General features: G+C 50.5%; 1 protein-coding gene across 1 annotated transcript in view; it reads right to left on the bottom strand.

Moving 5' to 3' along the window:
* Positions 1 to 2,903: 2,903 nt before the first annotated feature.
* TGM2 (transglutaminase 2) overlaps positions 2,904 to 16,194 on the bottom strand; it is a 62,619-nt gene continuing 49,328 nt past the window's right edge. Inside the window, exons 9-13 of the mRNA XM_033153895.1 lie at positions 15,054 to 15,293; positions 13,466 to 13,735; positions 5,714 to 5,874; positions 4,106 to 4,242; positions 2,904 to 3,182 (exon numbers count right to left, since the gene is read on the bottom strand). Coding sequence (XP_033009786.1) covers positions 3,026 to 3,182; positions 4,106 to 4,242; positions 5,714 to 5,874; positions 13,466 to 13,735; positions 15,054 to 15,293 — 965 coding nt within the window. The 3' untranslated portion in view covers positions 2,904 to 3,025. The remainder of the gene's footprint in view (positions 3,183 to 4,105; positions 4,243 to 5,713; positions 5,875 to 13,465; positions 13,736 to 15,053; positions 15,294 to 16,194) is intronic.

Genomic DNA, 16,194 nt, shown 5'->3' with positions numbered 1-16,194 from the left:
TCCATGACAGGTGGCCATCCGACCTCAGCTTAAAAACCTCCCAGGAAGGAGATGGCTTCTTCCATCGCTTTCTGTGGAGTTTGCTGCCTGGCCAATCCTTTGAAGGCCTCCCAGCGTCTGGCTCTGGGAAACACAGGCAGAATTTACCTTCGTGCCTCGGCCTGGAGCTGCCTGGCCCAAGAATGCAGAGATAACACCCCGTTTCCATCAGGGTCAGGTCAGCGTGGAGGCAGCTGGTTTCAAAGAGGCTGCAAAGTCGGAGGTTTCTGGATTTCCAAGGATGGTGGAATTCCTTGCTCTGCCCACAGACAGCTGTCATGATAAAGCTGGACCTGACAAGGTTTCACTGCGCTCAGTTCTGCATCCTGGCAACACAAAAAGGTCTCCCCGCCCCCAACTTTCTCCCAGCTACTCCTGAGGATCCTCCACTTGAGCCTGTTCAGCCCCTGGATCCCAGGGCATAATTAAACCGTGGAACTCCCTGCCCCAGGAGGCAGTGATTTAAAAGAGGGTTATGGAAGAGAAGCCTATTGAAGGCCACAAGCCATGATGGCTCTTCTCTGCTGCCGTGATGCTTCTGATCCTGGCCAGGGTGGGCCATTGGCCTGATCCTGCATGCTCTTCTTATGCTGCAATGATGACTAAGTCTATGAAGTGCAATCCTAAGTACTGACCCGGTTAACGGGCTGCAAAAATTACACGCCCTCCAACATTTCTCAGGCCTTCTCGGTAGTGGCACCCACCCTGTGGAACACCCTCGCATTCGTCGCCAAGGAGAGGAGTAACTAGGTAACCTTTAGAATACGCCTGTATAGGGAAGCTTTTTAGTTTTTCATGTTTTATTATGTTTTTATAGCTGCTGGAATCCACCTAGAGTGGCTGGGGCAACCCAGTCACATGGACAGAGTACAAATAAATTGTTGTTATCATTATTGCCACCATACCCTCCAACATTTCTCTGATGAAAATAGGGATGTCCTAAGGAAAAGCGGGACCAAATCAGAAACCGGGGTGGCTTTTATAAATTCGGGACTGTCCCTGGATAATAGGGACACTCATGAGGGTCTGAAATTATTTGAGTTAACCCCCCCCCCCAGGAAAACAACCCCCCCAGCCCCATGTAGAGTAGCAAGGAAGTCATTTATGGTTGTGGGAAGGAGAGGAAAGCGCTGCAGAGAAATGTTGAAGGTGAAAAAATGAACTCTTTATTCAGTGATTGCATAGTTCAGTTCCACGAGTGAAAATACCCGACTCTGAGGACACAGAATCTGCCGCGAGGGTCAGCTAGAAAGGGTCAAGCGAAGCCGGCAAACCACATTCTCCTCCTCCGCACATTTGAGATTACGCATAGCATCACAGTACGCAAATATATCTATAGGTATGTACAGGTTACATTGCTCACATTATTAAGCCCTTTGTTTCTTGGGTCAGCCTTATAAAAAAAAACAACAACATATGAATCTTGCTCCAACGTGTGCAACAGCCTCACCTGGGAGCTTCTTAGCAAGGGATGGCTCCCCCGCTTGTCTTTCTGTTCCCCAGAAACCGCACTGGAAGGGGTAAGAAAGCTGCTTTCTCCGCCTGCCTTCTCCTCCACAGTCCTGGCTCTTGATTTCATATTTTTTTCCCCTGCCGTGCCTTTTAACGAACACAGAGAGTTCGTTTCTCCGGCTAAATCCTTAAAGATGGCCCGGGGAAAGGATTTGAGGCTGGCGCTCCTGAGCCCAAGAGGAGCTGGTGCCTCTGGCCAGCGTCTGCCTTGGCAGCGATGAGTGCCTTGGACGGTCGCTGGCAGACTCCTTCTCCTGAGTCCTCCTCCTGTCCCACCCAGCCAGATTTCCCCCGGCCTGGTTTCAAACATGAAATAAAACTCCGCTCGTCGCAGTTTTTAGAGGAAGTGAGCAAGCGCTCGTGCCACTGATGCGAAACCCTGGAACTTGGCGAACAGTTGAACTGCGGAACTCCCGCCCACAGGAGGCAGGGGTGGCCACCAAATTTAAAAGAGGATGGGGCAAATTCATGGAGGGGGAAGAGGCTATTGATGGCTATGCTCTACCTGCATGCTCAGAGGCAGAAAATGCTTCTAAATACCAGTTTCTGGAAACCTCAGGGTTGGAGACGGCTCCTGTGTTCGAATCCTGATGGCGGGTTTCCCAATAGAGGCATTTAATGACCTCTGTGAGAACAGGATGCCGGACTAGGTGGGTCTTTCAGGACTGGCGCAGCAGAAGTCTGTACTTGCTGCCGTACATTTAAAATATTTGCGTCCCTCTCCCCTGCATAAACGACTTTGGGGGAGGGCATGTCACATTTTGTTGGTGCCACAGACAGCTGGACATTAAGGGCCACCCATTTCTGTGCAGGAGATATTCCTGCCATACAGACGCAGCAGACGGAGGGGGAATAAGGGGTTAAAGTCCTCCTGAGGTGGAAGGACGAACCTTTATTTATTGCTCCAATTCCCTTGAAGACAGAAAACCATCAGGCCAGGGAGTCTGCAAACTTGCCAGGCGCTGCGGGGGGAGTTTTGTGTTTGAAATTGTTTTTCACGGGGAGCTCTCAAAAATTACCTGCCCTGTCTGTGGCCCAAAGCAACACATTCTGCTGTGTGTGCAAATAACATCAGGAGGAACTTTCTCAACTCCACTGGAGGTTTTCCAACTGGGATTCTTCAGCTGTGATTCCTGCATTGCAGGTGGGGTTGGACTAGATGACCCTTGGAGGTCAATTCCAAGTACGATTCTATGAAAAAGCCACAAAAATTTATCTTTTTTTTGCAGGGGAGGGTCTAGCTAGCACCAATTTGGTGAAGGAGCAGTTGGGGGTGGTTCCTTGCAATATTGTCACATTTGAGTGTACACCGGGGGGGGGGCGGTTCAGGGCCACTGCTTCCAAGGCCCCTTGGGTCCCCGTTGCTGCCAGAATCACCCGTCTTTCTAAAGAGGCGGCTCAGGCGATGGATTTCCGACAGGGCCAGCAAAGCAACCCTCTTCCCTTCCGGGCAGGGTGGGGTGGGGGGGGCACATCATTTGGGCAGGGGGGCGATGATGACGTTCCGGTAGCCCTTCACCCCCTTCAGCTTGTCGCTCTCGAAATCCACCACCAGCTTCCGCAGGCCCGACTGGCGGGGCATGAACTCCACCCTCACTTTGGCGTCCTCACCCGGCTCGACGGGGCAGTCCCTGCGGAGAGAGGGGAAGGGGGTCACACGAGGTCAACCTGCGGTCATCACAAGAGTCTGCTGGATCAGGCCCAGCGCCCATCTAGTCCAGCAGAACGCCAGCACAAGAGCCTTCTCCCCCCCCCCCCCCGAGTTTCCATCAACCCATATTCACAAGAATTGCAGAATACAGTACAGCCATCATGGCTAGGAGCCCTCATTAGCCCTTTCCTCCTCCTCCTCAAAGTTATCTAACCCTCTTTTAGAGCTATCCAATCTGGTGACCATCATTTAATCCAGTGGCAGTGAGTTCCATAGTTTAACTATGCACTGCAAGAAGTACTTTTATCTGTCCTGATAAAAGTTTCCTTGAAAGTCCACAAGTTCAACAGTTCTGAGAGAGGGAGGAAAAATTCTGGAAGTTCCTGCAGCCAATCGGAAGCTGTGGAAGTCGCGTCAGACGTTTGGGTTCCAAAGAACGCTCGCAAACTGGAACACTCACTTCCGGGTTTGCGGTGTTCGCAAGGCTTTTGGGATCCAATGTACGACTGTACTGCAAATGTGGTCGCAACATAGATTTGTAGAATGACATCTACAAATTTTATATTCACTTCCTTTTGTAACGATCCGATGGTCCAAGGGATTGGAACCGCTTCCCTACAAAGGAAGGCTGCCGTGTTTCAGGCTTCTTAGCTTAGCAAAAAGGCCAGCGAAAGGCAACATGATAGAAGTTTGTGAAATTATGCATGATTGGCTTGAGAAAGGTTCTTGTCCCTCTCTCACAGCACTGCAACTCCTGGAACATCCAAAGGCTGCTCTGCTTGCAGAGTTAAGCCTTTCCCTCTTCCACAAATGAGGCCCAACAGCCCTTGTCCGTGTCTTGGAAGTGCTGCTCTAACTACAGCTGGGACTGAGAACCAGAAGGTGGGGTGCGGGAAAACTCACAGCTCCTGGATCTTCTGCCCTTCTGTCAGGCCGGCACCCTCTACGGCGAAGAGGCAGCCGTTCAGGGGGGTCGGGAGGGGATTCTTCAGCGTCAGCTCGGCCACCAGCCTGCGCTTCTGAACCGGCTCCCCCAAGATCTGCATTCGGAAAAGAGGAGAAAGCTCAGCCTGGTGGGGAAATATTGGGGTTCGGCGCCCAATACCCTTTGGGTTCAGCCTGGAGGCCCATAAAATCCAGATTCCAGGGGTCAGCAAAACAGGACATTTACTTAGGCGTTGCAAGGCAACACGAGCTCAGCCAACAAGGAGTCGGTGGGGGGCAGCGGAACAACTATGAACACAGCACAAACATTTATGCACCTATACGCAGGCCCAAACAGAGGGGGGGGGGTCATATGGGCCACTTGGGTGGGGCCTCCGATTCCAAAGGGGGCCTCGGTCAGCATATTCACAATCGCTCACCATTATTTAAATGTAAATACTTAAAACAATGCTTTTCCCTATGTATTTTTAAAAAGCACTATTGTATATGAAAATGTGAAAAATATCTTTATACTTACAGGTGAAACTCGAAAAAAAGTCCATTTCTGTAAGCAATTGTTTTCATTAGCTACTGGGGTTTAATAGATGAGATAGACTCATGACATGCAAAGCGAGATACGTCAAGCCTTTGCTTGTTATAATTGTGATGATTATGGCGTCCAGCTGATGAAAACCCCAAAGTTGAGATTGTTAATTTGGGGTTCTCATCGGCTGTACGCCATAATCATCACAATTATAACAAATAAAGGCTTGACATATCTCGCTTTGCATGTCATGAGTCTATTTCATTTATTAGTTTCACCTTTTAAGTTGAATTACTGAAAGAAATGAACCTTTCCACGATATTCTAATTTTTCGAGTTTCACCTGTATTTATTTATAAGACTTCGGGTCTTATAAAGGGTAAAAAAGGGGGTGCACATTATCTACCTGGCCATGCAAGGGCCTGCCTATACGTGTTGGGGAAGCCATGTCCATATAAGACAACACATCCTTCTTTCTTCTAACTTCCTTATCTCTTCCCCTACAACAGCTTCTAACCACAACATCCTGCTGCTTATGTGATCCTTTGTCATTCTCTCTGGCAGAAGATCCACACATGTCACTAGTAGAATTTTATTAAGCTGCACAGTCTGGACCAGGGGTCAGCAAACTTTTTCAGCAGGGGGCCAGTCCACTGTCCCTCAGAACTTGTGGCGGGCCAGACTATATTTTGAAAAAAAAAATATGAACGAATTCCTATGCCCCACAAATAACCCAGAGATGCATTTTAAATAAAAGCACACATTCTACTCATGTAAAAACATGCTGATTCCCAGACTGTCCACAGGCCAGATTTAGAAGGCGATTGCCCCCGGGCCTTAGTTTGGGGACCCCTGGTCTGGACTCAACATATGTCTCTCTCTCTCTCTCCCTCCCCCCCGAACCTGCAGGGGATTTTTTTTAGCTGTGGTTCCTGCATTGCAGAGGCTTGGACGAGATGACCCTTCCAACCTCTTCCAACTCTACAATGTGATTCTGCACAGGGCACCCACTTATCAGAAGCAGCCCATGCAAATTTGCCTTACCCGGACTTTGATATCTGGGTTTTTGACATAGATGTTCCTGGACTCGATGACAGTCTCGTTGGTCTCGTGCTCCTGCAGGAGAGCCATCACCTTGATCATATTGTCCTGCGTCAGGCAGTCGCCGTACTTCTCGTAGAGGATCCGCAAGGGGACAACCCTCTCTGGAGAGGAAGCCAGAAGAAGAAGAAGAAGAAGAAGAAGACAAGAACATGAGCTTTGCCAAAGACGGAATCCAGACTCCTTAGATCTCCTCCAGTTTTAAGAAGATTTCCACAACATCATGTAAAAACAGAGTGAGGGACCATCTCTTGCACATATCCAGTTGACCACTGGGTGGAACCACAGCTGGGAGAAACTAGCCACGTAACTGCAGGAGGGAGAAAGCATTCTGGATGCAGCATCACACACAAAAACCAACCCACATGCACAAGGGTTGAGAGCACCAGCCTTGTATCTCCTTCAGATCATAGGGAGAGCCCTGCTGGACCAGACCAAAGGCCTCTCTCAGGTGTGGGGAACCTCTGGCCTACCACATGTTGCTGAACTACAGCTCCCTTCATCCCTGACCATTGGCCATGCTTGCTGGGGCTTCTGGGAGCTGAAATCCAGTGACATCAGGCAGTCCAAAGGTTCCCCATGCCAGTGGTCTATCTCAACCAGCATCCTTTGTCTCATTGTGGGCCACCAGATGTCTCTGGGAGACCCACAAGCGGGAGATAAGGGCCATCACCCTCTTGGGCTGATGTTCTCCAAAGCATGTTGAACCCTGACCCTGGAGGTCATATGCAGTCGCAGGGGCAGTTTTAGGGTAGCGGGGATGCTGAATTTTAGCACCACACAGGGTGCCGTTGAAATCTGAGAGCCCAATTTCTTGCTCATGAGTTCTCCCGTTCCCCCTCCAAACATAGTGAGTTGCCCTCTACTGAGCCAGTCCAATGGCTCACCGAGTTTAGTATTGTCTACACTGACTGGCAGCAGCTCTCCTGGCTTTCATGGCGTAGTCGTTTCCCCCAGCCCTATCTGGAGATGTTGGGGATTGAACCCGGCACCTTCTGCATGCAAAACAGGTGCTCTCCCACTGAGCTGTGGCCCTTCCTACTCTGCCCAGCTGGTAGGAAGACGGTGAGTTTTAACCATTTCCTGTTGCATGTCTCCTATTTTGCCCAGTAATTTGGGGAGGGGCATGGATGTGGGTCTTCCGCTGCTGTGTTGAGTGAGAGCCATGCACCTGTCCTGATCTTTCTTCGGCCCTCAATGCAATTGACATCTGGGTGCACTTCAAAGCTATGATGGCTCCCCAACCCCAGCTGTGTCCAGCAGGGGGCCAGACGCAAATTAGCTATCCTGGGCTTACGCTGTGGCCTCTGCTAAGTCTTACATCGTTTTTTCCCCTTTAGGGAACTTGTGGGTTTTTGTTTTTTAAATCTCTTTCAAAGTCTGCCTAATGGCAAGGGTTTTCAAGATAAGGCCCAGTTAATGCAGGCAGGTCAAGTGGAAGTTGCACTCGTAAAAGGTTTCTGGTGCACGTAAAATGCTAGAGTGTCATCAGAAAGTGCTGGATCAAAGCATATCGGATTCCTCCCCAGCTCTAGAAGAAAACACGTCACTTCTAAATGAGAGGATCCAGAGAGAGAGAGAGAGAGAAAGTTTGCTTCTTCTTCTGCAGCAGTTCCCATGTCTTGATTCTTCAGCTTTCCGATTCTTTAATTCAGAATTGCAGCTGAAATGGAAAACTTGGAGAGGAATAAAAACCCTGGGGGATTAATAGGATGCAAATAGGACACAGCACTTAATGCTTTCAGACATGGAGATGTTGTTGTTGTTGTTCAGTCGTTCAGTTGTGTTCGACTCTTTGTGACCCCATGGACCAGAGCACGCCAGGCACGCCTATCCTTCACTGCCTCTCGCAGTTTGGCCAAACTCATGTTAGTAGCTTCGAGAACACTGCCCAACCATCTCGTCCTCTGTCGTCCCCTTCTCCTTGTGCCCTCCATCTTTCCCAACATCAGGGTCTTTTCTAGGGAGTCTTCTCTTCTCATGAGGTGGCCAAAGTACTGGAGCCTCAACTTCAGGATCTGTCCTTCCAGTGAGCACTCAGGGCTGATTTCCTTCAGAATGGAGATGTTTGATCTTCTTGCTGTCCATGGGACTCTCAAGAGTCTCCTCCAGCACCATAATTCAAAAGCATCCATTCTTCGGCGATCAGCCTTCTTGATGGTCCAGCTCTCACTTCCGTACATTACTACTGGTAATGGAGATGGCATTTGGACAATTCCCCCGGCAGTTATGAATATAAGAAGTGCTTGCTGGATCTAGCCCTGCCTCCTGCTCTCACAGGGACTGGCCAGATGCTCATTATGGGAAACTCACAAGCAGGAGGAAAAGCATGGCCAATATCCATTGATAGCTTTCTCCTCCATGAACTTGTCCAGTCCCCTTTTAAAGCCACCTAGGTTAGCAGCCATCACTGTCTCCTGTGGCAAGGAGTTCCATAGTTGAACTCTGCCCTGCATGAAGAAGGACTTTTTTCTTTTAATCTGTCCTGAATCTTCCAACATTCAGCTTCATGGGATGTTCACGAGTTCCAGTGTTAGCAGAGAGGGAGGAAAACATTTCTCTGTCCAGTTTCCCCATGCCGAGAATAATTTTATAAGTTTCTATCATGTCTTTCCAAAGAGGATCCGTGAGCTAGCCAAGGTCACTCCCAGATAACCGGTTTACTCAGCTGAAGGGAGGTTAAGCTGTGCTGTACCAAGCCATTGTTTTCCCACGCTGCGTTTCCCCATTAATTTCCTCACCGCAAAGGGTCATTTTTTAAAGGAAAATGGGCTTCTTGTGCCAAAGCACCAAATCCACTGGAATAGCAAACCTGAGTTATTTGGCACAAGATCAAGCCCTGCTTGCAAAATAGCAGCAGCCTGGGAGCAATCCCGGGTTTTAACCTCCGCAAGCATAGAGGCTTTGGGGGTCCCCAAAGGGTGGAAATACCCCCCCCCCCCAAAAAAAAAATCCCCCGGCGTGGAGATATCCAGCAAGACGGAGCCTCAGTACGACCCAGAAGCTCAAGCGACCCAGATTGTCGCAGCTTCTCAGGGGTCTGTGTGGCTCTCACCACTATTCCTTAAACCGATGCTCCCATCAATGACCCTCAGGTGGATTTCTGCCAAACAGCTGCATTCCTTCCTGCCTGAGCCGTCTTGGGCGCTGAACGACAGACTGCGGTTCGCCTCAACGTGTCTCTGCTGCGTTCCCTTCCAAACGGCTGCCAAGCTGTGGGTGCTCAGGCTGTGGGTGTTTTCACCCAGGAAGCTAGGCCTGCCTTGGAGCCTCCCTTGCTGCTCACCTCTAAATTCTTGCTCTTTGTCTGGAAGTGAGGGAAGGCATTTGTAATGCAAATGAGCATCCTGGCCAAGGCCAGTCTTACATGCCTGCCAGCTGCAGCAAGAGTAAGTCCCCAGGATGGAAATGCTTTCTTAATGCAAGAGAAGGAGAGGGGGAAGGTTCCGGCTTACATGGTTTGTTTAGGGGCTTCCTGGGCCGATCTGGCTGACCATGGGTGGGGGGTGGGTGTGGGGGAGAGAGGGAGCTGAACTAGACAGGGCCTGCCTCTTTCATTTGTAGCATTTTCATCTTGCTCTTCAGCCAAAAAAAGGCTCTCTGCACGGTCTGCAAATGTTCACAGAACATCCTTGCTTATGATCTAAAAGGCACATGGCACAAAAGGAAAAGGTATCTGGAGGGAGGAGGAAAAACGCAGCTGGTTCTTCTTTAGTAAAGGGCCCCTCTGCCTCTCCTAGGCACTGTTGAACCTGCCTCTTGGAGGTGGGCATTTTAGCCTGGAGAAGGAAAGGCTTAGAGGGGATATGATAGCCATTTTCAAATATCTCAAGGGCTGTCCCATGGAAGATGGAACCAACTTGTTTTCTCCCAGGATCCAGAGCAATGTCTTCAAATTACAAAAAGGGAGATTCCAACTAAACACGAGGAAGAACTTTCTGACAGTAAGAGCTGCTCAACAGTGGAACAGTCTCCCTCAGGAGGTGGGGGGGGGGGACTCTCCCTCCTTGGAGATTTCAAAGCAGAGGTTGGATTGCCGATGGCATTTTGTGATTCCCACTAGACATTTCTATGGTTCTACAAAAGAGATAGTGAAGTCATACTCCTGCCAGAGTGTCACTCAGTGCACAGCCAGATCCACCAATCTGAAGAACCAGTCCAGCTGTTTCATGGAGTTGGGGGTACCCCCAAAGGTAATCCAAACCAACCCCCTGCGATGCAAAAATCCCAGCTAAAGAATCCCTGACGGACGGCCACCTCGGCTTTAAAAGCTCCAATGAAAGAACACGCACCGCCTTCCACCTCCGTGATTCTTATCCCCACGGTCCCAGGTCAGCAAACTCCTGTGCTGACACACCCTCTGCATGAATGCACAGTGACAATCTTGGTCCTGGTTCAAAGCAAACAAGCCCTTCTCTCTCTCTTGGGGCAGCGAGCCAAGCCTCAGGCAAGTCTCCATCTCCGGAAGGGCTGCTTATCTCTGCGGCTTTGCCTGGGGGCTCGATAGCCACCTATGCGAAGGTATGCAATTTGGAAGGAACCTGACTCCACCAGGCCCAGCACTGCAAGGCCCATTGTTTGCTGGAAACCCCCACCCCCACCCCCACCCCGCCTTTCATATAAATGGGCTGAAAGGAATAGCAGCTGCTCACTTGGAGGAGCCACAAAGGACAGGAAATTGCCTGCTCAGAGTGCAATGATCCCCTTCCACTTACTCTTGGTCCCTTGCGATGTGAATCCAGGCCCTCGTGCCAAAATCCACAGGACGGGAGCCAAGAGGAGCGAGCCAAGTGACAAGCAGCTCACAAGAATGCACAAGCATTTGTGTGTCTCCTCGAAACCAGGTCGCGACGGCACCCTCTCCAATTCCTTCTTGCCTAGGATGGCCTGGTGGGGTTGCCAAGAGATGTCTCAGGTGGCCAGCTGAGAAAGAGAGGCTCCCTGCAGCCTTGCTCAGGGGTGGCACCCCTGTGGACCCCCCAGACGTGGTAGGACTCCAAATCCCAGCAGGCCCAGCACTTAGCACGGCCAATGGCTAGGAAAGAGGGTGGAAGCTGTGGTCCGAGAAGATTTATGTGCTGCCCTGTGCAAAGAAAGCCTCTACAACAGGGGTCCCCAAACTAAGGCCCGGGGGCCGGATCCGGCCCAATCACCTTCTAAATGCGGCCCACAGATGGTCCGGGAATCAGCGTGTTTTTACATGAGTAGAATGTCTCCTTTTATTTAAAATGCATCTCTGGCTGGGTTATTTGTGGGGCATAGGAATTCGTTCATATTTTTTTTCAAAATATAGTCCGGCCCCCCCACATGGTCTGAGGGACAGTGGACTGGCCCCCTGCTGAAAAAGTTTGCTGACCCCTGCTCTACAACATCTGGAGATCTCCACTGCGGTGAAGGTGATGTTGTGGCCAGGAGATAGGAATGCCCAGGCAGCCACTCCCAGGGGCGGAGCAAGGGGGCGGGGCGGTCCGCCCCGGGTACCGCCCTGGGGGGTGACACTGGGGGCGGGCCCCACCCCCGCAATCAACACCGGCGGCACAGCAACTTTTAAAAGGCTGCAACGCGCGAACAGCAGCACAGCAGCACCCCTTCTGACCGGTGCAGCGCCGCGCCGCATTTTAAGGCTGCAGCGGGCGAACAGCAGCGCTGTTGTTCGCCCGCTGCAGCCTTAAAACGTGGCACAGTGTGGCGTGGCGCAGCGCGGCGCTGGTCAGAAGGGGTGCTGGCTGATCGTGCCCACCATCTTGGGTGTACTGCACATGTCCACACATGTGCAGTCCACCCAGAAGGCTGCACACACACTGTGCCGTCACGATGCATGCACTAGGCAGCGGTGCACCGCCCCCTGGGGGGATGCCTTCAAGTTTGCCACCCCGGGCGGCAAAGTGGCTCGCTACGCCGCTCACCACTCCCCATCTGTGCTTCCTCCTGCGAGGAGGAGGAGAAGGAGGAGAAGGAGAAGGAGAAGGAGAAGGAGAAGGAGAAGGAGAAGGAGAAGGAGAAGGAGAAGGAGAAGGAGAAGGAGAAGGTCTGGACGCTTGATGCAAATCATTTCCATTCCGTCACTCCTGAAGCGCAGCAGGAATGCTAAACAAGGAGAAGTGGAGCCGGGGGGGCGCAGGGAGGTCACAGACTGATGGGGAACAGCTGGGCTGAAGGGAAGCCATCTCAAGTGGAGGAGATGTGGAGCAACAGAGGGGCAGAGGAGGAAAGGGAAAGGTTGCAGCCCAGAAAGAGACTGGAGAGGGGAGCAAAGGCCGCTGGGTCCTGCTCAGCAGGAGGCTTGCAAATCCTCTGCCTGCTGCCTCCAGAGACAAAGGATGGAGCAACAGCACAACTCCCAGTCGTTGCTGTTCTACTCAAAGCTGAAAGTGCAGCAGCTGCTCTGCTTCCAGACTCCTGGGATCCATGCCATGTTCTCGGGTCCAGGGGTTGTTCCCTCTTCCCCCAGCCCCATCACACGGAGGGGGAGGTTCATGGGGACCCCCATATAGGGAGGGAAATGGTTCAGGCTCTCCCCCACCAGATTCCTGAACTCCTGGGTGTGATTGTGCAGGCGGACACACACACACACACAAACACACACACACACACACCCCTGGCTGCAGTTTCGTGGAGGGGGAGGACGTAGAAAGGCAGTAATGTTTGGGAAATGTTTGATATACTAAATTGCTGAAGGTCATTAAAAACAGAAAGAGCTCCAAGAGGACCTCTCCAATCGATGTGAACGGGTGGCAAAACAGTGAATGCAATTCAATCAAAATAAGTGTACAGTGATGCATGCCATGGCAATATATATGTATTAATTTCACATCTACACTCCTGGAGTCTGCATTGAAGGTGATGGACCAGGAGTGAGACCTTGGGGTCACAATGGAGAGCTCGGGGAAGAGGGTAATCATGGAAAAGGTAAATTCCGTGCTAGGGATCATTAGGGCGAAAGGGGAAAACAAGAATGCCAGTATCAAGAATGCCATTATCTAAATCTATAGCGCGACCTCATTGGGACTACAGTTCCATATAAAGGGACCCCTGACGGTGAGGTCCAGCACCACCTCAAAAAGGATGTTGTAGAAAAGATTCAGAAGAGGGAAACCAAAATGATCAAGCGGCTGGAGAGGCTCCTCCCCTATGAGGAAAGACTTAGGACTTTTCAGTTTAGAGAAAAGGGAAGCTAGAGGCAACATGATGGAAGTTTGTAAAATTATGTGTGGTGAGGGGAAAGTGGATGGAGAGAACTAACGGAACACTAAAAGAGAACAGGACCCATAAGAGAAGGTGCTTCTTTACACAGTGCATTGTTAAACCGTGGAACTCCCTGCCCCAGGAGGCCGTGATGGCCACCAATACGGATGGATTCAAAAGAGGATATGGCAAATCCATGGAGGAGGAGGAGAAGTCTGTCAGTGGTTAGCTCCACTCTTGGGGGCAGCAATACTTCTGAATCCCAATGGCTGGGAATGGCAGGTGGGATTCAGATCCTACTTGCGGGCTTCCCGGGGACTCCTGATTGGCCACTGCAGGAACAGGATCTGGCCTTATTGAGTAGGGCTCTCCTTTTGAAAGCACCAGGCTGCAGGAAGCTGAGTCGGATCATTCTAAGCTTGATCTGACTCTTCCTAAGGGAGCTTCACGGGTCCATACGATTAGGGGATGGAGAAGGTAGGTAGATCACCTGCTCTCATCTGTCTTTACCTGCGTAGGGCTCCAGGTTGACGTTGAGCAGGTCTTTGCTCCCGCATTCTGGCCCCAGCGTCCCGTTGTAGGTGATGGTCCGGGCGCCAAACATCAGCCGGCAGCGCCGCTCGGTTCCCGTGTTGTTGGTGATGACGGCAAAGACGTCAAAGTCACAGCCGTTGTTCATCCCCTCGGAGGCCTTGATCTTGACTTTCATGCCCTCTTCTGCTGGCGGGTAGACCTTCTGGTGCTTCGCCTTCTCAAAGACGGACCTCTCCTCCTCCGAGTCTGCAAAAATGGAAGAAGGAACAACTAAGACCCCAACTTGCTCAGCGCCAGCAATGTGCCAGGAGCTGCATGGGAGAGAGCCTGCAATACTTTGGGGGCACCGCCATCCACCAGCCCCATCCCTAGTGCCCCCTCACCGTGTAAAAACATAGGATTGCAGAGTTGGAGGGAACCGCGAGGCTCATCTAGTCCAACCCCCTGCAATGCAGGAATCTTTGGCGCAACGTGGGGCTTGAACCCACAACCCTGACACTAAGAGTCTCATGCTCTACCAGCTCTGCCACCCCTCAGTCCATTCAGAATAGCGATCTGCAGGACCTGCTAAGGAAGAGAATGCCAAAATAAAATTCAAAATGGTAACAACTAATTTCCACATGTACTCAAAATCCAGCGACAACTACTTAGTTTAGTTGATCCAATGAGACCAGCTTTTCAAAGTCTGGCGGCCATTTGCACTTCCTGCCTCTCAGTGCCCCCCTGGGAGTGGTGTCACCCACTTTGAGAACCACTGCTTTAATAAGACCTGCCTCTGAGCTTGCTAGAATCTTCATCAACCACGGCATGCCTGCTCTCTGTGCTTAGTTTCCAAAAGGTCTCTGCACATGCCTAGGATACCTCTTTCCTTCATGTATCACACGGAGATGCAAAGATCCTATTATTAATTTGCACAGCCCTGAACAACTCAGATCCAGGGTAGCTCAGAGATCCTCTGAACCCTGATATCCCTGCTTGATCACTGAGATCACCTGCAGGAGCATTGCTGGTGAGGCTCATTTCACAACAAGGAGCCGAGCCTTTCATGTCGCTGGCTCAGCTGTGGAACTCTCTGCCACTAGAGATCCAGCAAGTGCCTTCTGCACCAACTTTTTAAATGCCTGCCAAAGGTTTCATCTTCCTCCAGGTCTATGCAAACAATTAAGAATACTTTTCTTTTCTTTTTTCGGTAAACCACGTTGAAGCTTCTTTTCCTACAATCAAGCAACGTATAAATTTCATGAAGTAAATAAGAAAGCATCTTATTTGATGTCCATTAAAAAAAAAAATTGGTATGGTTTGCACTGTGTGTGGCTTTGTGTGTTTTTGTTGTAAACCGCTTTGACTTTTTTTTAATGAAACAGCGGTCTATAAATGTTTTTTATAAATAAATACAGAAGTTCGGGGAATTGATGTAAATCCTCGTCCTTAAATTCAGAGACATGAATCTTTGTCATTATTGGAAGTTTAGAAAATGACTTCCGTGGGCATAGATTTCCCTGAATCTAGTATTCCCTCCCTCCCTCCCTCCCACATCTCTACAACCTGGAGATGCTCTGGGTACCTTCTGGGTACTTGTAGTTGTGGGTGATGTCCTCCTTGGCATCCCTGCCCACGCTCTTGGTGCTGATGTGCTTCCCCACCAGAGTGGAGTAGGTGGTCCTCTTCCGAGACATGTCGCTCTGCAGCATCAAGTAGGCCACGTCTGCGTTGACCTCGGCGAAGACAAACTTCACGTCGTACTTCAGCTTCAGGTCTCCTTCCTTGACAGCTCGGACCGGAGTGGGCCCACAGCAATAGACTCCTGCGAGGAGAAAGAAGCCATCGACCAGAGGAATATTAAAATGCGCACTGGCTGCGCGAGGATGAGAAACGAGGCAGCCCAGGAGGAGACGTCCCATTCCAGAACCAAGACGACCTCACACGACCCTACCAGAGAAGAATGGCAGATCAAGTTGATGGACTGTGCCGAAATGGTAAAATTGACCGGAAAGATCAAGAACCAGGAAGACCAAATAAAGAATGGGGGGGATTAATAATTTACCTTAGAGACCACAGTTAAAATCGTTAGCGGGATTGTAATAACACTTGTAATGTAACAAGAACTATGGAAACATCGGAGATACAAAAATCTGGACTATTATAAAAAGATGCAGGACAAAAGGCTTAATAATGAGACCCAAGGAGGGAGAGGAGGGAAGTCCAGAGATTCGTGGGAATCTTGTACTTTTGGAAAGTGTTGTGGTATGATTTGAATTTTTAATACCGTATATAAAATCAAATGGGGAAAAAGAAGAGGAGGAGTTTGGATCTGATATCCCACTTTATCCCTACCCGAAGGAGTCTCCAAGCGGCTCACATTCTCCTTTCCCTTCCTCCCCCACAACAAACACTCTGTGAGGTGTGTGGGGCTGAGAGACTTCAGAGAAGTATGACTAGCCCAAGGTCACCCAGCAGCTGCATGTGGAGGAGCGGAGACGCGAACCTGGCAGAGGAGAGGGGCCACTGGAAAGGGGGGGCTATTTTCGGTGCTGCCGGGGCAGAGCTGCAGGGGCGGCCAGCAAGGGGGGGGGGGGGAGAGTGCAGCCCAATCGCCTTCTAAATGCAGCATGCGGACGGTCCGAGAATCAGCGTGTTTTTACATAAGTAGAATGTGTGTTTTTATTCAAAATGCATCTCTGGGTTATTGGTGGGGCATAGGAATT

This window comes from Lacerta agilis, chromosome 6 (genome assembly GCF_009819535.1).
Source record: "Lacerta agilis isolate rLacAgi1 chromosome 6, rLacAgi1.pri, whole genome shotgun sequence".
In the NCBI taxonomy this organism is placed as follows: domain Eukaryota; kingdom Metazoa; phylum Chordata; class Lepidosauria; order Squamata; family Lacertidae; genus Lacerta; species Lacerta agilis.
This window is presented reverse-complemented; position numbering and strand designations above follow the sequence as displayed.